General features: G+C 31.7%; 1 protein-coding gene across 6 annotated transcripts in view; it reads left to right on the top strand.

Annotated features, from left to right (window-relative positions):
• The window catches only part of LOC124540737 (irregular chiasm C-roughest protein-like), an 87,435-nt gene extending 73,239 nt beyond the window's left edge, over window positions 1-14,196 (top strand). For 2 of the 6 annotated variants that reach the window (XM_047118426.1, XM_047118425.1), the window contains exons 9-21: window positions 76-178; window positions 1,168-1,301; window positions 1,751-1,877; window positions 2,332-2,477; window positions 3,373-3,526; window positions 3,838-4,070; window positions 7,478-7,636; window positions 8,258-8,352; window positions 9,033-9,184; window positions 9,890-9,997; window positions 10,617-10,706; window positions 11,102-11,152; window positions 12,715-14,196. In XM_047118426.1, coding sequence (XP_046974382.1) covers window positions 76-178; window positions 1,168-1,301; window positions 1,751-1,877; window positions 2,332-2,477; window positions 3,373-3,526; window positions 3,838-4,070; window positions 7,478-7,636; window positions 8,258-8,352; window positions 9,033-9,184; window positions 9,890-9,997; window positions 10,617-10,706; window positions 11,102-11,152; window positions 12,715-12,749 — 1,587 coding nt within the window. In that variant the 3' untranslated portion in view covers window positions 12,750-14,196. Of the gene's footprint in view, window positions 1-75; window positions 179-1,167; window positions 1,302-1,750; window positions 1,878-2,331; window positions 2,478-3,372; window positions 3,527-3,837; window positions 4,071-7,477; window positions 7,637-8,257; window positions 8,353-9,032; window positions 9,185-9,889; window positions 9,998-10,616; window positions 10,726-11,101; window positions 11,153-12,714 lie in introns of all 6 variants that reach the window. The other 4 variants (XM_047118427.1, XM_047118430.1, XM_047118428.1 and 1 more) reach the window with 4 other exon arrangements.
• Window positions 14,197-24,039: the final 9,843 nt, after the last annotated feature.

A 24,039-nucleotide genomic window follows, 5' to 3' on the forward strand; every position in this document is an offset into this window, starting at 1 on the left:
TTAAGCGTATAGTTTTGAACCTTTGGTAACGATTTATTTATGTTACATGCATTGACAGACACCGTTTTGTTTCAGATTATATTTAATGTAACCCGCAAACACAATAAGGCTGTACTGAAGTGCGAAGTTAGTAATACAGCTGGAAAGAGCGAGTCTACTCTTGCTTTGAACGTAACTTGTAAGTTTTAGTGCCTAATAAATTTACGAAGTTTTCAAAACGTTGAATATATTGAATGGAAGAACGACGAAACTCGTTTCACCGAGTTACCTTAAAACTTACCTGGTCCTTATCTTCAGTATTGTCAGGAAGTTACTCGTGAATGTTGTTCATTGTTGCGTTCCTATTTTAACTTGTCAGTTTATTTTTATTAAAAAGATTTTATTGATAATAATAAAAAATGAGATCTAACACATAAAACAAAAATGTTTTTTTAAGACAGTAACAATTATTTTACTTGGTGGTAGGGCTTTGTGCAAGCTCGTCTGGGTAGGTACCACCCACTCATCAGTTATTCTACCGCCAAATTACCGTACTCAGTATTGTTGTGTTCCGGTTCGAAGGGTGAGTGAGCCAGTGTAACTACAGGTACAAGGGATATAACACCTTAGTTCCCAAGGTTGGTGGCGCATTGACGATGTAAGGAATATTTAATATTTCTTATAGCGTCATTGCCTATGGGTGATGGTGACCACTTACCATCAGGTGGCCCATATGCTCATCCGCCTACCTATAAAAAAAATTATAATTATTAATACTTTTCATCTCTCTCATTTCTCTCATCATTTCTCTCATTTTCGGGTATAGACTATGTTAAATAATACACTGCTAATATCCGTGCTATTGGACACATGTTATATGTATTTCAAGAGTTATATTAGTTTTGCACAGTATTTTCTTTAACCATATTCACGAAATTGATATAATGAACACTTGAAATATTATTGGTCCTTACTATAAACCTCCATCTTCTTTTAAGAAGAAGAATTACTATTATTTCAAAAAGGTCAATTTTCTTCTATTAAATTTAGTAATAAATGTTGCTCATATAACAAGACTGATAAATAATTGTAATTGAGACTGTCGTTAATATTTAGTTAAAATTAGTTTTAAGTGTAATAATGATAAAGTTACTCACAGTATATAAACAGAGACCAATAATTCACTAGATCCGCCGTCATTCCGAACTCATCCACAAAACGTGGAGGCAGCGGTCGGAGCGAGTGTTACTTTGAGTTGTGACGTAGACGGACAACCGCAGCCTGAAATACGTTGGCTGTTCCACGAGCCGGGAAGAATAGGGGTAAGTGACTACCATGATAGATAAAATACATGAAAATTTTACTTAGTATGAAACAACTTTGGTAATCATTACTTAATCTTTATTTTTACTAATAAATAACGATTTAAAAGTTGAAAGGTAAGTTTCATTTTCAGGTAACAATTAACTATATAACAACTATGAATAGGTTTCTAAGAGTATTTGAATGATTTAGATTGAATTTTCTTAAATATATGTTAGTAATTTTATTATTTTAAAAGTTAATAGTATATATATAAATTATATTTCTAAATCCGTCAACACATAAAATGCCATTGTATACCTAAAATAGTTAGTAGTCTTTAAATCAAGTAGCATTCGAGTCTAGGATAATCGATAAATAACTCAGTGTAGATATAAATAAATGGTAAAGGTAAGGTAATATAGGTGACCCTGCGTGACATTTTTACGTGAACGTTAAATACTTCCAGCAGGTCAAAGGGAAGGCACCGAACCTTAAGGTGTACGTGGACGAGCGTACAGCAGGACGATACATCTGTAAGGCAACCGTCAGTGGATACCCGGAGATTGAAAGTGAAGCCACTATATTTATTAAAGGTAATAAGACTTACCAATAGATTAAACTTACCTGATATGTATAATATGAATAATATTTAATTACTATTTGTATGTTGTGGGTGTACTATGAAATATTAAAAATTCTTAATATAACGCATATCATGATTACTGATGATGTGAAAATTAATTAAATTACACAATTATGCAAAATGCTTATCATTTTTAAGAAGAAATATTAATATTTTTGATACAAATTAGCGTAATAGCGTGGGTGGGTTCCTTTGTATAATTATAATCGCAATATTTTCCTTTACTGTTTAGTACTTCATAAATCATAAGTAATGATCACATACAATTTTTCATTCAATTTTGAACCCTCGTACATGGTATTAGACTCCCTTTTTCTATTAACAAAGTCACCCGTACCTCAAAATTAAAATAATTCCAGGAAATACACATCTGATAAACAATTTCTTTGATTCTGTTCACTCAGGTGTACCCAAGATTATTTCAAACAGAACCCAAACTGGTTCTGAAGGCGATAAGGTGACAGTTGAATGTGAAGCCCTCTCAGTACCAAGACCTGACGATATCAGATGGTACTTTGAAGGGAAAGAGATCAGCGTTATACAGGATCCAGTGAGTTTTTATTAACTGTTTAGTAATATTTAACTTGATAGTTCGTTGACCCCTTTACATATAACGTATGGCATTAGATTATGAGTGTTTAAATTTGTACGTTAATTTTAATATTTTTATGAATAAATTAAAAATTGAATTTAATATTTCATGAAGTTTTGAAGTGTTCAATTTTGAAAACCATACCGATGATTGGGACGCAGTGCAACTTCAACTTCTACAAGGGCGCTTTGCCAATTAATGTATGCATCCAGCTAACTGCAGCGTGGAAACGTTTAATACGCAGTCTGTTCCAACTAGAGATGACACGTTTTAAATATTAATCTAAATATAATTAAAGCGTACAGTAATAACACAATGAATTTAAATCGATTTTTTTTCGAGGAGAAATTTATACTGTGATTTTCGAAAACAAATATAATTTTTTGAACTGTTTTCTTTAGCATTTTTTATTAATGATAATCATTGATTCAACAAAGAATATTTTTATTTATTGTGTAATTGACATATTATGTCTAAATTACGAGCTAAGATGGCCCAGTGGCTAGAACGCGTGCATCTTAACCGATGATTTCGTGTTCAAACGCAAGCAAGCACAGCTGAATATTCATTGCTTAATTTTTGTTCGTAATTCGTCTCGTCCTTAGCGGTAAGGAAAACATCCTGAGGAAATTTGCATGTGTCTAAATTCAAAGAAATTCTGCCACATGTGAATTCCACCAACCCGCATTTGAACAGCGTGGTGGAATATGTTACAAACCTTCTCCTCAAAGGGGCCAGTAGTGAGAAATTTATAGGCTGTTGTTGTTGTTGTGTAAATTACAAATAAATTAAAAGATTTTAATTTAATGTATTTATATCATAAATACACCGTTAAATAAATATTCATTTTCAGGATTATGCGACATTGGAAGAAACATTACCAAACGGTATTGTGAAGTCGAGTCTCGTGATCCGAGATAGTCAATCTAAGCACTACGGCGTATACAATTGTAGTGTTACAAATGAGTACGGAAACGCTAATGCCGCTATTACACTGAAACCGCTAAGTAAGTTTTATTTATATTGACGCCCGCGGCTTCACTCGCGATTTTTGACGTCACGTGTAGACAAAAGTAGCCTTTATCTTTTCTTAATGAATTAATATTATAAATGTGAAAGTAATTCTGTCTGTTGGTCGTCTCTCTGAACCTAACCGCTGAACCGAATTTGATGAAATTTGGAATGAAGTAAACTTGAACTCCAAGAAAGGACATGGGTTAACACATGACAACCAAAACCCTAAAACGCGAGAGAAACCGCAAAGGGCTATTAGGTAATAATAAAATGAAAACATTACTAAATAACACTTAATTTTCAGAAACACTACCGCTGTTCATAATTCTGATAGGCGTGACATCTGGGATTATAATATTCTCGTCATTCGTGATACTTGTAATAGTGTGTCATAGGAAACGAAGGAAAAATCAGAAGATAAACGAGAAACCTGATGTGACTGTCACGACCGGTGACATGTATAAAGAGAGTGACAGGAGTTCGAACATAAGTGACTTGAAGTTACAGTTACCTCAAACCGATGAAAGTTACGACTTGGTAAGTTTCAATTATAACCATTTTTTTCAAATAATTTGTGTCAACTATGAGCTAAAACAAGTGGGCTATACAGTCTATTTATGAACCTCAGGATCGTTAATATTTATGGTTATAGCCCGAATCGACATGCTATATACATTTTATCACGAAAAATAAAATATCCTTATGGGTTATGTTACTAAATGTTACCTACCTGTTGCGTTTTTTTTTTTACTATTATTTCATTTTCATATTTTCGAATAGCCTTATAAATATTTAAAATAAAAATATACGATGTAATAATCACTAGAGTTACAAACTGTATAGTCTAGTTAACATATACTAAGTAAGCAGGTGATTTAACCTGAGGAGGTCTGAACAAGTGCCACTATATTTTAAGGGCCAATTTGCTTATAAGTATGTTGAAAAATGTTCTTGGATAATATTACAGCTTTAAGACCTACTTATGTGCTTATTATGTTAACGAAAACTATCGTACAAAAATCTGATACATGTTCGGAAATCTAAGAATAGTACAAGTCGTAATCATCGAAATGTTTCATTGATTTTTGATTTTGATAAGGTTTACACAATGAGAATGAGTGATTAATAGGAAAAAATCGTTATAAATTGTAAATATTTTGAAAACGAAATTTATCTTAGATATTTACATTATTCAAATTAGTATCAAATAAATAAAATTTTAACAAAAAGAAAAACCGACTTCAAACAAAACACTATTTTAAAACAAATGAATATGCACGAAAAAGTAATAAAAATAATTGCGTATTCAACATATTTTTTAGAGTTTTCCTAAGTTAAATGAAATGAAAAATATTAGACTACTTAAAAGTCGATTAACGATTATATCATGTAGTTATAGTTATTGGTATATTTGGAGCCGGTGTCAGCCACGATGCCCTTGCCCCAACAATCAAAAGAAAGAAGCGATACGAGCCCCTTGATTGATTCAGTATATTATTGAGTAAAAGGTAATTTGTAAAAAACATATTTGTTAAAGTATTCTCGTATTGTTTTTTGATAGATATACTGTAGGGTTTTATTGGCTGACACCGACTCCAAATATAACAATAATTATAACTACATGATATAATCGTTAATCGACTTTTAAGTAGTCTAATATTTTTCATTTCATTTAACTTAGGAAAACTCTAAAAAATATGTTGAATACGCAATTATTTTTATTACTTTTTCGTGCATATTCATTTGTTTTAAAATAGTGTTTTGTTTGAAGTCGGTTTTTCTTTTTGTTAAAATTTTATTTATTTTTTGATTTTATGTGAAGCTGATGTTGACTAACTAATTTTTTTTAATATGGATAGATTAAGCGTTCCGTTTATATGAGTCAGAAACTACTTCGAGGACAATTTCAAAGGAAACTTGCGAATAAAGCAAAAATAGACTTTCGAAAATGCGGATTTACTACGTCACGCGGCGTAAACTACAAGGATCCCTCGAAAGAGCTGTAATCGAACTCAGCAAAAAAACTTTGAAAAAGACCAACTATATTTCGTACATCATATGACATCACATCACATACACAAAATTTGATTAAAGATAGTAAGAAATTCTGCCACATATCGCACCCTAACTGCGAGCCGTATAGGAGTTCCATCACTACATAGTATAAAACAAAGTCGCTTTCTCTGTCCCTATATCTTTAAATCTACGCAACGGATTTTGATGCGGTTTTTTTTTAAAAGATAGTGTGATTCAAGGGGAAGGTTTGTGTATATAATACATGAACAATATAGTAAAGAAACACTGATAATTTTAGAAGTTTGCGATGTGATGTCGTAAATAAACAAATTCTGTAGTATATTCAGTATCAGTATTGCACCCGTGCGAAGCCGGGGTGCGTAGCTAGTTGATTATAATATTCGACTATGATAATTACATAAACATAACCACCTTACGGAAGGTGACTCAAATATCCAAATAACCTATAAATAAAAGATTCGACCGAGTATCGCTAACGTGCTCCTCAGAATTGTTCCGTTCCCTTCCGTTCCGTTACTTTGTCATGGATCCTGTGCTCAGAACCTTACCAAACTTTCACCAAATTACCCTTGAAGTATATTTTTTATAATAAAAAAAGAATTATCAAAATTGGTTAACGTCATTTTCAGTTATTCACCTATTTGTCGCGCATATACGTAATGCAAATTTAAGACTTATGTCGTTTTCACATGGATACCATCATCGGAAAAAAATTAAAAAAAAATGGGACCCCACGGGAAGCACTACCTTTCAAACAAAAAAAAATTATCAAAATCGGTCCACCCAGTGAAAAGTTATTAGGTAACAAACATAAAAAAAAAAAAAAAAAATACAGACGAATTGATAACCTCCTCCTTTTGGAAGTCGGTTGAAAAGCGTTATATATTGAATACATAAATATACCTACTTTATATTTACACGGTAACCATACTTTTTATTTTTTAATAATAGGTTTCAAATTGAAAATAGAATTGTGTGAGATGTGATGTGTGATTGTGTGAATTGTGAAATAGAAGTTAGGTAACAATCATTAAAACAGTATTTACAAAATGATTTCATAATTTAATTCACTAAATTTATAACTATAAACGAAACCACCAAATACACGTTACAATAGAGTATTGAATTACACAACAAAATTAATACTGTTATCATGTCAAGTTGTTTATAGAACATTGATTAAACGTTCTGTCTAATTTCTGTTAATGAATGACACGTGTTCGAAACAAATTTCACACATACGAACATTCAGTATTATTATAAATTTATTTAATTATTAATAATAGATGAAAACCCGGCTTAAATCGGGTAATACCAATAAAACTAAACAAATACTATTATTTTTTGCATTCCATTTAAGAATGCTATCAAAAGTAGTAAGTATTTGGAAAGTTAAATATAAACCTGTTGAACTGTCATGTCATTCAATTTTATGGATTTAATAATAAAATATACTGTTGACTAAAATTCATTTTTTTTAAACAATAAACAGTGGATCCGTTTAGATCGGGTCTATCGTAGCAATGCAAAACATTATTAATGTAGATTGAAATCTCAAATCTTAAATTAAATATTTAAAAAAGTATATATAGATAATTAAAAGTGATATTGGTAATCGTTTAAACCAATAATAATATAATAAATTATATCAATATACTAATAACAGATACCTACATTCCGAACCGCTGGTGAGATTATTTTATTCATGCTGTAACAAAATGAAGTATTATGATGCACTTGTTAGCAAAAACCTATTTAAAAATAACCTATAGTTATTCCATTAAATTGGTCAAGACACTGTATTCCTACGTATATAAACATAGAAACACAAAAGATCTGATAAATGTGAATACATAGCTTAATAACAGCCTTGTCATAATATAAATGTGTTAATTGTCATTTACCAGGAGTACACAAGTTCCGATCGTTCGGATACAAAGAACCCAGCTGGTCTCCCTCTCGCGGGACCGGTCCCGCTGCCAAACATACGCCACGACGATCCGATGCTGCAATTTAGATACAGCAATGATTATTCAGATCCAACATACGCGGATACTTATTTTAAGGTAAGTTTCAATTACTTTTAAAACTGGATTTTGTCCTAGCTTACCTTTGCTTACCTTTGCTTGGTTAGTTACGTCTGTAATATTTTGTGTCTGGTTGAAGAGTGATTAAGTCAGTGTTGTTATATTACATAGTATGATTTTATCAATGCATCAACTATGTTATATGTTAGTGTTAATATGTCTGTTTAAAATGTATATTGAGAGCAGCAATGTTAATGCTCATGATTACAAAAAAGACATATATCTCATCTGTAAATTTATTGTATGTTGCGCTAATATATTCTATTTGGTACATTACGTAACGCATAATAACATTATATTTAGTCCTTTTCGTTCAGAGTTTCAGTGTATGAAACAATATTTATCAATATATTTTATGATTTTTTAAGTCAATGATAATATTATAGATGCTTAATTTGTATTTTTCTTAATATTATTACTGAGTCGCCCTCAGTTGTAAATAAATGTATATCTTTGCTTATCTACATTGATATATTAAAATGGTCTTCGTAATATTATCTATGGATGATAGACAAAAGCTAAAAGTTAAGGACTCTCGATATTTTTTTTTATTTTCATGAAAGGTAAATTACCATTATCGATCCTCTTACTTTTATTTAGAACCCGGCCGCTTACGTGTACGACTACCCACAAGGGTACGTGCCTCCCCCACACTTGAGGGTTCAATCTCCGACTCTTGAAGTACCAACTAGCAGGTAAAGAAATATTTTTCGTTAAATATTCAAACGAGGTTTTATATCTTAACAATTTATTTATTTTATTTAATTGATTACATAACCAAATAATATTTACGATTGATACGCTAACAATTTATTTTGCTTTCTTATACAACATTCTTGATATAAATAATATAATAAATATGAGACAACATCACATACATTACTCTGATCCCAATGTAAGTAGCTAAAGCACTTGTGTTATGGAAAATCAGAAGTAACAAAGGTACCACAAACACCCAGACCCAAGATAACATAGAAAACTAATGATGATATATATCGACTCGGCTGGGAATCGAACCCGGGACCTCGGAGTGGCGTACCCTTGAAAACCGGTGTACACACCACTCGACCACGGAGGTCGTCAAAAATGTCACAATGGACTTATAATTAATAAATATTGGACAACATCACATACATTACTCTGATCTCAATTACTTACATTGGTACAAGTACTTATGTTATGGAAAATCAGAAGTAACGAGGGTACCACAAACATCTAGACCTAAGACGACATAGAAATGTAATGAACTCTTTCTATATGGACTCGGCTGCGAATCGAACCCTGGAACTCAAATGAATATGAATCACATTATTTTTCTACCACCTAATTTTTTAAAATAATTTATATTTATATAAAATGATTATCTTCCCAATAGGTCCCTTCAAGGTTCATTGACGCGTAGTATTGACACGTCGTCAACGCTTCCGTTGTCAGCTGGTAATGGATCGCAGAACAATTCGTTGCAACGAACGAAAACCGACGAAAATGACGCAATTAATAATTTGGGCTTACCTGTTGGTGGCGAAGGTGAGCTCATTTATATTTTATACCATACTAGATTAAATGGTTTAGGGTTTTTTCATTAGTCCTTAGGGATAAAATAGCTGTTACTGCTTACCTGAGATTCACCCATTCTTCGGGTTAGCCGTGAAAGACTAAAATATAGTATTACTTTTGCGTTATTAGTATATATATATATATATATATATCAGATCATATGTTATATGTGTATATGTGTACGTTTTAAAAATGCATTGTTTAGACAGTCAATATAGTCAATATATCTTTACTCTGTTTAATATAAAAAAATATATTAAAACAGTAAAGTCATTTCAATGTGTTATTATACCAAGTATTTATAGTGTTATATTCCATGAGGTGGTTCATTGAATATTATACTAGCTGTGCCCGCGACATTGTACGTCTTTGGATATACCAAAAAGTACATATGGTAGCCTAAGTTACTCCCTATTATATCAGTTATCTGCCAGTAAAAGTCCCGTCAAAATCGGTCCAGCCATTCCAGAGATTAGCCGGAACAAACAAACAGATAGACCGACGGACGACAAAAGTTTTATAAATGTTATTTTGGTACATTTACCGTGTATATACATAAACATTGAGTAAAAAAGGGCTATTTTAGTATTACAAACAGACACTCCAATTTTATTAAATGTAGATTGTAGCTGAGACTTTTACACGAAATTATATAATTTTTATGTCTGCCATTAGCACCACAAGTGCCTGTTTACACCCAGTCTGGGGGTAAAAATCAGAGCGGAGTCGACTTAAGATACGCAGCGACGTACGGAAACCCCTACCTTAGAAATGGTACTATGGGTAAGTTACATTTAAAATAAATAAAAGAAACTTACTAATTTAGTTTTGTATAAACTTCGTTATAAATTTTGAGCGGGTTCATTTTTTTCTAGATTTATTACGAAAAAATAAAACGTACATACTATACTGTATTCATAACAGATTAATTTTTTACAAAGTTTAAGACAAGTAAAAGCAGGAAATGTCCGTATTTGAGGTCGGAATCAATTAAGATTCACGTCTTCTAATCACTAGCCCATCTTTGCATAATTATACTTTTATTTGTAATCATTAAAAAACACCTGCAAAATTTGTTAATTTACTATGATTAGCAGAGATTTGATAGGAGTATTTATCAGATAATAATAACTCGCAAGAAAGTCTGGAACAATTTCCAAGTAGAAGTATTTACATCGAAATATTATACTCGCTATCAAATTATTTATGAACAACAATAAGTTTGAAAATGCTTACCAATATATTCCGCTAAATTTGTACAGAGATCATGAATAGGACTTCATCTCATGAAATTAATATCATTTATGTACAAACCATATCACTTCCAAGGTTGTAAATACACAGAGCTGATTATCACTAATAGCTTGGGTAAGTTAATCTATATTTACCTAACTTACCTCAGGTTATTCAAACCAAGTACATACCGCGAAGCCGGCTTCTACGCCCGCTCCGCCGCCATACTCCGCAGTGCGAAGCTCAGTACATCACCCAGGTTAGCACCGACTGCTTAGGTAAATTACCCTTTTTAGATAGCACGGCTTGGGGTTATGTGTTATTACGGTTCTGTTGCATGTGTAATTAGGTAAGTTTTTTTGAAAATTGCATGAATTGCATTAAAAAAAACATATTTTATTATTTATTATATAATATTCAACAGTCATTTTCATAATTTAACATTATTCTATAATAGATTAAAAATATATAACCATAGTATATATTTCAATTAACTTCAGATAATTTACTCACAGGTAATATATTAGTATAACTTACCTTACTCACAATCTCTCAAGCATTTTGCTGCTTTACGTCGTTCGTCAGTATCTACACCTGCTTTAGCGCTTATGTTTACCTAATCTATCTTTAATTTATAATCTTACCTTTCCGCAGCTTCAAACTTACCTTTTAGGATTTCAACTCTGATAATACTTAAAAAAAACTGTAAGTTTTTACCCTACAGTGCTTTTACATTAGTTTTATAGCAAAAGGTAGTTTGTTGTAGTATCGTTATGTAATTGCTTGTAACATGTTGATGTCGCTTCTTTTCTTTAAAGTATAATTTTATTGCAAATAATTGGACATAAATGGGAAGATGATCAAATTATATCATAGAGTTAATCGAAATAGTATATTGAAAACAATTGTGTAGTTTTATGTACTGTTTCATTTCAAGTACTATGATAAACTCATACATACATACCATTCTTTAGATTTGTATATCTAATCGTAAATTAATTTGTGTTTATAATTCATCTCGTGCTCGGCGGTGATGGAAAACATCGTGTGGAAACCTGCATGTGTCTAATTTCATTGAAATTCTGCCACATGTGCATTCCACCAACCCGCATTGGAACAGCGTGGTGGAATATGTTCGAAGCCCTCTCCTTAATGGGAGAGGAGGCCATTAGCCCAGCAGTGGGAAGTTTACAGGCTGTTACTTACTTTATTGTAAACAAAAAATACATAAATGTTATTTAGATATCTCTAAGTAATTATTTATCGTACTCATGTCTCGTTTAATTTGCTCGCTACAAACTTTTTCGGTTAAAAAATGATTTCACATACAAAAAAATGTCAGACATTTTTATTAAGCTAGCTTTAGTTTGAATTAATTTGTTTGGTTGGAACGAATGTGAACATTTTATTAAAACATATAACATGCAAAAACAACTCTTATTACTTTGAAATATGATTTAGATTTATGTATTGTTAAAATTCGACTTAAGTCCTTATTATAAAATAAAAACTTAAATTTGATTGTTGTTCAAAATTGAAATATTATGAAAGGCGTACCCGAGTTCTTTATATGACAAAAAAGGTAATGCAGTAAATTACCAATAAATTAACAATAACCTTTTTTGTAGATTTAATATAACAAATTGATTACTCTGTGGTTTAACAATGAACACACTAGTCTGTGACCTGTAGGAATGACGATTCATTTTAATAATCTCACTGGAAATAATTACGTAACGTCAAAATTTCGAATGTCACATAATTAACGCCAACTAGTAATTCCATTCGTCGAATAAAATGACATTTCGACGCCATGATATATTTTTGTCGTGCTACAGATATTATCGTAACCTAGTATAAAACAAAGTCGCTTTCTCTGTCCCTATATCCCTATGTATGCTTAAATCTTTAAAACTACGCAACGGATATCGGACGAACGCTACCGGTGGTAGCTTCACTTAATTGTTGAATGACGATTCAACTTGTAAAAGGCCACTTGAAAAAGTTTATTTTGATTTTGATTTTTGATTTTGATGTGGTTGTTTTAAATGATAGAGTAATTCGAGAAGAAGGTTTTATAATACATGGACAATATAATAAAGAAACACAGATAATTTTAGAAGTTTCAACTATGATGTCATATCATTGCATCCGTGCGAAGCTGTGGCGGGTTGCTAGTTAATACATAAGATTTACCAAACCGCTCCGCTAGATATAAAAATAAACGTCATATATTTATGTATCTTAATAATTATTATCTTTTACAGGTAACACACCGACGACGCTAGCCACGCATGTGTAGTATAAGCGAAGTGTAAAAATAATACAATGAGAATTGTATAAAAAAAATGGACTATTTTCTATAACCGTGTTATTTAAAACACTTGTAATATAATGTATGTATAATGTTCCTAAATAAATATTACGACTGAGATGTAAATAGAACACTAGGTTAGATGTATAAAGAGAAATAAGGTCAGTTACACGCGAGCAACATTAATTATTTTTTAAATTTAAAATGTTTAACCAAAAAAAAAAAGTTTTTGTAATAGCTTTCGTCGAGTTCGTATTAATATCGATGTTATGCTTATGCATGAATCATTTACCACCGTTTTTTTTTTATCGTACAGTAAAACCTCTTTTGTAAAACGTTTTATTATTTTACTATATAGTATTGCTCAAATGTTGCAATAGGTTATTTATAAGACGCTAGTGGAACAATTTAAATATAGAATTGCCAGATTAATTAATTGTCGTTATTTTACTAGCGGATTGTTAGCTTTACCATATTAAATATATAAATATGTGTTGCTAGAAACAAATTTGTACAAACAGTAAATATAATTATAGCCAAATATAAACATACTATGTACATGTTTACAAATAATAAAGCATAAGCCAGACTTGCTTATTGATTGTCAATACAACCATTAGTTTGAAAGACTTTGATCTACAGAGAAATTTTGTAAGAACGTCGTAACTCACTCGTGTTAACTGACGTAACGCATTTTTACGTTACATTTTTTTTATTTAATTATAATTGTCAATGTCATCTTCAGGCATTGCACAGTCGTATTCATCAGTGTTTCTGTAAGAAATCACTTCGTATCTTACCCATGTTATGTCGACGATCGACTTACCATTTCAATATGTGTATCCATAAAGTTGTTAAGTTCTGCGGTGAGTATCGAGTTTCTTCTTACAGAATACGTCTACCGTGAGTTACGTATCGTGAGTTACGAGTTTTCACAGAATAGCTCTACTTAGAACAAAATCTTCTAGATTTATTTAAAATAATCTTTTTTTTATATCTGTTAACACTGTACAGAATTGTATTAGATCATTTTTAATGACAAAATTTAATGTATTTGACTGAAATTAAAATGAATTTAATATTGTCTATACATACACATTTGTGAAAATGTAAGGGATTTTTTAGAAAAAAAAATATTATAAAATTTTAGATAGATAAATAATTAGCAAATGGTCACTTTGATGAAAGAAAAGAACCTGTGATAATAAATAGTGACGATTTAGAAAAGCATTATATTGTCTTCAAGAAAACTTTTTTTATTAAAATTGATTTCGAGTTTTTTTTTTCTTTACATCGAATGATTTATAATCTGTATAAGCCGCCATTTTTTAATTTAAAATGTATAGAAATATTTGCATGATAGTGTTTTCGTTTGCATGCGAATATTATTTGCCATTTTTTTATTGTTCTCAAAATAAATACGTAATAAAATAATTATTACATGTTTTATTGAAATAAAATCCCTGTTATTATTACTAAATGCACATACATGCATTAATTATTAACGACTAGCATCATCCCGTCGCACGGGTCTATATAAATCTTTTATATTTATACAATAGAAAAATTACAATAAAATATTCTTTATGAAATGAAATGAAATTATAATTAATCTATACTTATAATAAATCTGTAGGGAAGTCAATTCTGTACATGAAATATCTTTACAAAATAACTATCAGGGGGTGATCAGGGGTCGATACTGATGGCAAAAATGCAATCATTAAAATTTTTGTCTGTCTGTCTGTCTGTCCATATAACCGTTAAAGAAACAAAAACTACTCGACAGATTTTAACGAAACTTGGTAAAATTATTTTTCATACGCCTGAGCTGGTAATAGTATATACTTTTTATCACGCTAAAGTCCATAGGAGCGGAGCACTGAACGGAAATGTCTGAAAAACGGAAAAGTTACCCCATATTTTGAGCTTCCGTCGCGTGTTTAGCCTTAATGGTTAAAGCTACACAGAAATCATGTATTAACGAAATGTTCTCCTTAAAATTATACAAAAAATATCCCATGACAGCCTATGTCTATCTTTTATGGTTGACTCACAATAACACGTGTCCCTCCCAATAGCTTAGTAGTTCGAAGCTTTCTGATTATATTTGCCTATTCCTACGTTTATAACACTCTCAATCATCCCAAATTACAAAAGCTAACAGTTTTAACTATTCCATAAAAAAAATCATAGAAATCGGTATAGAAACACCAAAGTTATACTTAAATTACGCTAATAATAAAGCTATCCCACGTGAGTACTAAATCTATACTATTATATAAATCTCTAGAGTCTGTCTGTACACTTATTTTTGTCGTAATTCGTCATGTGTTCTTTGACTGACTTAATGTTTACCATTTTAGAAAATGTTGTGTGTCTGTATCATTATAAAAATTTATTTCACGGACAACGTAGAAAAAGATTGATCTTCGATGCATGTTCAGTACCACAACTAATCGAGAAATCATTGCTTAATTTAGGATTATGTCTAAAACTGCTCTAGATAGTGAAACAACAAATGATTCAAAGTAATTATCAATGCAGATAGAACGCAGAGCATAAAAGGCGTATTGAAGCTTCCATAGCTCCTGAAGTCACAGCTGTAATTGTCGGTACAGAAAATACAAAACGAGGTATTGTTATCACTAAGCGACCCAAAAACAATCAAGGTATCGCTGAAAAATATCAAACGTATAACAATTATTACGATTATCCAATTATGATTATGCGAGCAGAAGATGGATATCATCTCGGACTGTATCAAAATAATGTCACGACTGGCTCTGTGACATCGAAGAGTTTGATTTTTATGCGTATCGTATAATTAGAGATAATCAATCTAACCATATTCTGAAGTATCGTCAACTGTTTTAACAATTCATTGTTGACATGTACGCTATGGTCGAGAACGAAGGATTAAACTACATTCGATGCAACCAATCAAAACTTCGAGCCAAAGGGTACATTTATTTACTACTGATATAGGTACTTACAGATGACAAGGTTGTAAATGTTATAACATCGATATTTGATAGAACCGGATAATGAAGGACGTTTTTGGTGTGATACAAACTTTTCTAGACTATAGAAATTTAATTAAAATTTTCATCGTACCAACAAAAACATTCTCATAAATCATATCTGTTTCCGGATTCAAAAAAAAGAAGATATGATCTTGATAAATAAGTTTATGGGTGTCATGACCAATCTGCAGCCTATCGAGAACATCATTGACGAATATTAAAAGAAATAATTTTAAGTATTTGATTAGATCTCGCATATTTCTTGATTATTTGTACATTGTATCAGTAATTAATTACAAAATGAAAAATTAAAAAAAATATTTTTCTACGACTAATGCCCAGCGAAGCGGGCGGGTATAGCTAGTAATTAATAAAAAAAATTAAAAACAGACAATATTCTCAATTTAAAAAGAACTCGTAATTTTGTAATTTGGAAGTCCGATTGATAAAACTGAATAAGAAGCGAATAAATTATGTTTAAATCCTTTAAGGTATCAACACTTACTTAAGTATTAAAAAAATCTTTCATCACTTCGTATAATATGTGACAATACTAACAAATTACATACAGTTGCTTTAATCTGATACCACACAGAGACGGTAAAGCTAGATTTCTTCTATATTAGGGTTTTAGAATATTCTTGTAGATCATGGGTCAAAAACGCAAGAAATACAGTTATCAATTTTTTATGCAAATACTAGGTAACCGCTTGAAGGTTTTTGATATTTCTAACAGCGGTATTTTCGGGTGGCAATTCTTCAAGAACAAAATATAATATAAAAACTTTTTGGTCCGATCGTAGATATTAACATAGAATCTCTAACTTGGAACCCACTAGATCAATCTAAGTGCTTCACGTATTACATGCAGATGATGAGTGATAAGACATAGATACACTTAGTTATATACTAAGTGGATATCTTGACTAAATATCGCTACAGAGTGCTTGATTAGTTGAAGTTTGTAGTTTCTGATATGCTCCTTACCGTTTACCGTTTGCAGAGATAATATCTTGCTATTCAATAATATTTTAACCCCATTTTTTTGAAATAGAGTTCTCGAGATCAAAATGAAAATATTCATTGACGTCATTGTAATAAGGTTTCTTTTTAAACAAATGTCAAGTTACTACCAAGATTAACAGTCAAAAAAGCCAGTACTAATAAATGTTAGAAGTATATTCTACCACGATGCTCCAATGCGACTTGGCATTGGAGCATCGTGGTAGAATTTCATTTCATTCATATGTGGCATATCGTTAAAAATTAGACGTATGCAGGTTTTCTTACGATGTTTTTCTTCACTGCCGAGCACGAGATGGATTATAAACACAAATTAGCACATGACCATTCAGTGGTGGGTCTGATTTTGAATTTGCAATCATCCCTTAAGTACAGTCGGGGTAAGAAAAGGTTCGTTTTTTAAGATCTATTTTCGTGTGCTCATTATGGACGATAATCTGCTTTACCGATCGAGAATGACATATTACGTCGCAATGATTTGATGTTTAGATTCAAAAGGTATTAAAAGTTTAAGACTTGAAAAAGGAATGAATTTGAAAACTGACGATGGTTTTCTTACTCTGACTGTAAATGTATCAACTGTCTCGATGCTTGATCAAACCGCTGGCGTTTTATTGCAGTGCGTGGCAAACCTATACAATGATTGTGTATGTTTCTTGCATACAGATAAAATAAAAATACACCATTCACAGCTCAGACAGCATAATGATTAAGACATCAACTTATAATATTGTTTTTGCGATTGCAATATAAATGACGTCTATGTAATAGCGTAATGATTGTTGAAATGACAATTTTTACATTTAGTTTTCATTTGTTCGGAATGAATTCGTTAAAAAAATTAATCAGAAACCTACATCGCAGATTGATATAAAATTGTTACGTGTGTTTTATTTTATTCTTATAACTAGCTATACCCGCCCGCTTCGCTGGGCATTAGTCGTAGAAAAATATTTTTTTTAATTTTTCATTTTGTAATTAATTACTGATACAATGTACAAATAATCAAGAAATATGCGAGATCTAATCAAATACTTAAAATTATTTCTTTTAATATTCGTCAATGATGTTCTCGATAGGCTGCAGATTGGTCATGACACCCATAAACTTATTTATCAAGATCATATCTTCTTTTTTTTGAATCCGGAAACAGATATGATTTATGAGAATGTTTTTGTTGGTGTAATCTCGATGTAAAGTTGGCACGATGAAAATTTTAATTAAATTTCTATAGTCTAGAAAAGTTTGTATCACACCAAAAACGTCCTACATTATCCGGTTCTATCAAATATCGATGTTATAACATTTACAACCTTGTCATCTGTAAGTATCTCGTAAATAAATGTACCCTTTGGCTCGAAGTTTTGATTGGTTGCATCGAATGTAGTTTAATCCTTCGTTCTCGACCATAGCGTACATGTCAACAATGAATTGTTAAAACAGTTGACGATACTTCAGAATATGGTTAGATTGATTATCTCTAATTATACGATACGCATAAAAATCAAACTCTTCGATGTCACAGAGCCAGTCGTGACATTATTTTGATACAGTCCGAGATGATATCCATCTTCTGCTCGCATAATCATAATTGGATAATCGTAATAATTGTCATACGATTGATATTTTTCAGCGATACCTTGATTGTTTTTGGGTCGCTTAGTGATAACAATACCTCGTTTTGTAATTTCTGTACCGACAATTACCAATTACAGCTGTGACTTCAGGAGCTATGGAAGCTTCAATACGCCTTTTATGCTCTGCGTTCTATCTGCATTGATAATTACTTTGAATCATTTGTTGTTTCACTATCTAGAGCAGTTTTAGACATAATCCTAAATTTAGCAATGATTTCTCGATTAGTCAGTAATCTTAATGATCGATCAAATAGTTTCTGAGTTTATCGATGACACACATACAAACATATCCACACGTCATTTGCCAAGCACATATTTTTGCAGAACATACAGACAGACAAAAATGTCTAAAATGGCGTGAGTCAATCATAAAAAGAATACTTATGATGAATTACGAAATAAATTAGTGTACAGACAGACTCTAGAGATTTTTATAGTAGTATAGATTTAGTATTCACGTGCGATAGCTTTATTATTAGCGCATTTCATGTATAACTTTGGTGTTTCTATACCGATTTCTATGCTTCTTTTTTATAGAATAGTTAATACTGTTAACTTTTTTAATTTGGGATGATTGAGAGTATTATAAACTCAAGAATAGACAAATATAATCAGAAAGCTTCGAACTACTAAGCTATTGGGAGTGACACGTGTTATTGTGAGTCAACCATAAAAGATAGCCAAAGGCTGTCATAGGATATTTTTTACATAATTTTAAGGAGAACATTTCCTTAATACACAATTTCTATGTAGCTTTAACCATTAAGGTTGTACACGCGACGGAAGCTTAAAATATGGAGTAACTTCTCCCGTTTTCTGACATTTCCCTTCACTGCTCTGTTCCTATTGACTGTAGCGTGATGAAAAGTATACTATAACCAGCTCAGGAGTATGAAAAATAATTGTACCAAGTGTCGTTAAAATCTGTTGAGTAGTTTTTGTTTCTATAACGGTTATACGGACAGACAGACAGACAGACAAAAATTTTACTGATTGCATTTTTGCCATCAGTATCGACCCGTGATCACCCCCTGATAGTTATTTTGGAAAAATATTTCATGTACAGAATTGACCTCCCTACAGATTTATTATAAGTATAGATAGATAATTGTGCTGAAGAAAATACACGTCATAATATCTGTCATTAATTATATAATAAAAAATTGTTTATTCAAATATTTGTATTTTTTTTTTGGAAAAACCACCACCAACTCGCATTGGAACAGCGTGGTGGAATATGTTCCAAACCCTCTCTTTAATGAAAGAGGAGGCCTTATCCCAATAGTGGCAGATTTACAGGCTGTTACTTTGCTTTACTTTATGGAAAAACTAATTTTAGATATTACCTTATACATATTAAGTTATGATGAATGAAAATAAGTAACGATTCTTCTTCAACGATCTTTACATTTTATTGGGATCCTCAAAATACCCATAATTTTTAAGTAATTAAGATAAAATACTGTCTGAGAATCGAGATTCTTTTTTCACTAAGGGTAACTTCAAACACTGACGTGGATCTGGTGTCTGGACCAGTTACAATAGTTGGTTGTTATTGGTTGGTTGGTTGGTGGTTATTGAGAACATTGTTACTCTTCTTTCCTGAGGATTTCGTATAGTTTCAAGACTTCCCCTACTTTATAAGAAAGTAATCGAATCAATTAAAATATACTTTATTCAAGTGGGCTTTTACAAGGACTTTTGAATCGTCATTTAACAGTTAAAGTGAAGCTACCACCGGTTCGGAAAGTAGATTCTACCGAGAAGAACCGGCAAGAAACTCAGTGGTTACTCTTTTTCAACATTTAAAAAATACAATCATATTAGTTAAATACAATTATATATGTGTGTAAAGTATCCTGCCTGGGAGTCAACAGGTATTAATTCCAAGCTTTTTTTTATAATCTACAAAATCTTGTATCGAATAATATGCCTTTTATACCAATGTATTTTTTAGTTTTTAGTAAAATGATGATGATGATGAGTAAAATGATGATGATGATGATGTTTTTAGTGAAATGGTAGAATGATGATCCGCAAAGACTTTTGCACGACCAAATTTGATAAACATTTGGTCGAATAAAATGTCAAAACGTTCCATAGATATTGTGGTCGTAGCTCCAGTATTAAAGAGTGTACTTTAAGGAATCTTCACATATTCTTAACACCAGCAACAAGCCACCTTGGGAACTAAGATACGATTTCCCTCTTGCCTGAAGTGATTCGCCACCCTTTAAACTGAACTAGAACAATACTAAGTTTTGCTGTTTTAAAGTAGAATGTCTGATGAGTAGGTGGTAACTAAAATCAAGGAAAAATTATGAGAATTTATAAACATATGTTTATATATTGATGTATTAAATAGATATATATGTCTAAATAAATAGCCAATCGATAAATAATATTAAAGATTTTATTTTAGAAACAATTATAATTCTAAGCTATAACAACAAATCTAATTTCAATCTAATAGCCTTGAAAATAGGAACTAATCCTGATTGCATTTATCCAGGTAATATGAGGACTATTTCCAATTGGCATTGTTAAGCGAAATTGAACTTTAACATCTGAGGTATAAGGATTTTTAGTGTTTGATTTTTTTAATAGACAATGGGAAACCAGTCAATCAACATTGCTGAGTACGAACAGATAACCGCAATAGAGTCCTGTGGTCATGGACCGCCATTTTTAAAACAGTGAAATGCTCGAGGTTAGTATCGAATATGCTGATAGAATGCAATATTATGAAACAGCCGTTTAACTTCCGTTTATCATGAATAGCAATTAATATTGATGGTAAGAATATGTTATTGGTGGTAGGGCTTTGTGCAAGACCTTGGAGAGGAACCACCTAGTCATCAGATATACTCCGTGTTGTTTTGTTCCAGTTTGCAGGGTGAGTGAGCCAGTATTACTAGAGGCACAAGGGAGATGACATCTTAATTCCCAAGGTACATCGGGTACAAGAGGTATCGGCGATCAAAGGAGTGGTCATTATTTCTACGCAATTATCTATGGGCGATGTTGACCACTTACCATCAGGTTTAAATTATTTGATATCGCCTCATTGATCTTGGTCTTTAATTGCTAGTTCGTATTTTTATATCTGCCAAGTAGCAACACACTGCCAGATACCAAGTAACAACCAAATTTACTTAATTCAGCAATCATTAGTAAATTTGTCCGATGAGTCTGAACTGTTTATCATCAAAATGCAAATAAGTCGCTTAATTTTAATTATGTTTCTGATAAGTGCTGGTAAGTTTATTTATAATACCTACATCTATTCGTTTTTATTTATTTTTACTACTCTATTATATTTGTATTATAGTATACCTCCACCCAAAATTTATTTGTTATAATGTTCTATGCCAACCGGTTGCCTGGAAGAGATCGCTCTTCTAGCGATAAGGCCGCCGATTGTATACTCTATAACATTGTGTTTTTTTCTGTTTTAAAATTTTATGTACTTTCCTTGGTGTACAATAAAGTATATTTCATTCATTCATTCATTCATTCATTCATTCATTCTATTCGATTATAAGAGTGAGATTAGCATGGCTTATGACAATCGTATCCACTGTTTGATAAAGGCCCTACTTCAGATGAGCCAGAGCTCCCTGCTCACCTTATGCATCCACTTGGTTCCCTCCAGCTGCTTCATGTTAGCAGTCCATCTAAAAGTCACCATACGCTGAGTTTGCTAACCACCGGAACTTGTCTTGACTTGTGTTCTGTCTATTAATCATGCAAGTTAAGTCGCTAGCTTTGTTCGTCTCCATAACAACAACAACAGCCTATAAATTCCCACTGCTGGGCTAAAGGCCTCCTCTCCCTTAGAGGAGAAGGTTTGGAACATATTCCACCACGCTGTTCCAATGCGGGTTGGTGGAATACACATGTGGCAGAATTTCTATGAAATTTGTCACATGCAGGTTTCCTCACGATGTTTTCCTTCACCGCCGAGTACGAGATGAATTATAAAGACAAATTAAGCACATGAATCAGCGGTGCTTGCCTGGGTTTGAACCCGCAATCATCGGTTAAGATGCACGCGTTTTAACCACTGGGCCATCTCGACTCTTCGTCTCCATATAACCCTTCAAAGACAGTCGAAGCTGTTCTCAATAGCAAGATGCATGATCTTGAGATTGTAAACTAGATATAGAATACATACATATATTTACCGTATAATAATTATCAACTCGTCAAATACAATTTTTATCAGACAAACAATCCTTAAGATAACATTTATAAAATCATAATCCATTCACTATTAATAATATCACGTTCCTTATATTTAAGCGAGAGAACGAACGATGTTTGATATTTAATAATGGAATTCTAAACAAGAGACGATTTTCCGTTGAATTATTTATATACAATTAAAAAGTCAGTACGATATTGTACATATGCCTAGCTTGATTTTATTTATTTATTTATGTTTAGATAGAAAACAGATGAATACATTTAATAGAAGAAAGTCTAATGTCATATTGTACCATGCGACAATTACTGCAATTATTATAAAACCACTCCACACTACACTACACTACAAATCACACGTTCTAACCACTGGGCCATCTCGACTCCGTGAATCGTGAAAGAACGACAGACAGATAAACTGAGTTTCTTGCACATTTATAATATTAATATAGATTATTATCTACTTTGCACTTTTGAATCAAAGTTTTGTAATGTTAATTTGGATTTAAAATAATCTTTAAAAATTTAAACTACTTGTTTCAATGTAATAAGAATTTTTTTTTTAATATAAATATGAGACAACATCACATACATTAACTGATATAATATAATGATAATCTACATTGACTCGGCCGGGAATCAAACCCCGGAGTGGCGTACCACGGAGGTTGTCAATTTATACGATACATGTCCCAAAATGGCGTATCATCGAATTTGGTGGTCAAAATTTCACGTGTGACATATGAGTCAAATTCTCACAGAATCACACTGCTGTCGAGGTATTCTTTAAGAAGAAACTCGGTACTCACTGCAGAAATCGAGCGTTGAAAACATGATATACGAAATAGTCTATAATAATTTTAAAAAATTATACGCTACTGTAAGCCAGTTATCGAAATTTTACAAGTGAGATGCGAAGTGAGTTCTTATCGCACGGTTGTGAAGTGGGTTTAGTTTTTGTTGTTGTTATATATAATAGGTCTAGAGGAATTCGAATATTAAGTATATTAAAATATATCTCATATGGTTGCTTCCAAAATTCCTTTGACTCGCTCTAAAATTTTAAACGAAAGGAGTTTTTTTATTTATAAATTTGTTTCCTAAATAAAATCAAGGAATATCTCGTTGAAGAAATATTCATATACTTTATAATACAAGATGGCCGGAGCATCAACAAATATTTGTATGAGAAGGCTCTTTTATGACTATAATTCGGTATTATTTTACTAACCTACAAATATACTCAGAACAGCGAGTAATTTCGAATATATATACAGCATATACATATATATACATATGTATGTCTGCTCATGTTGTATACTAATATTGTAAATTCGAAAGTAATCTTGTTACCTCTTCATCATTAAATCGCTGAAGTGTGTTATA

The sequence above is a fragment of the Vanessa cardui genome, chromosome 26 (genome assembly GCF_905220365.1).
Source record: "Vanessa cardui chromosome 26, ilVanCard2.1, whole genome shotgun sequence".
Classification (NCBI taxonomy): Eukaryota; Metazoa; Arthropoda; class Insecta; order Lepidoptera; family Nymphalidae; genus Vanessa; species Vanessa cardui.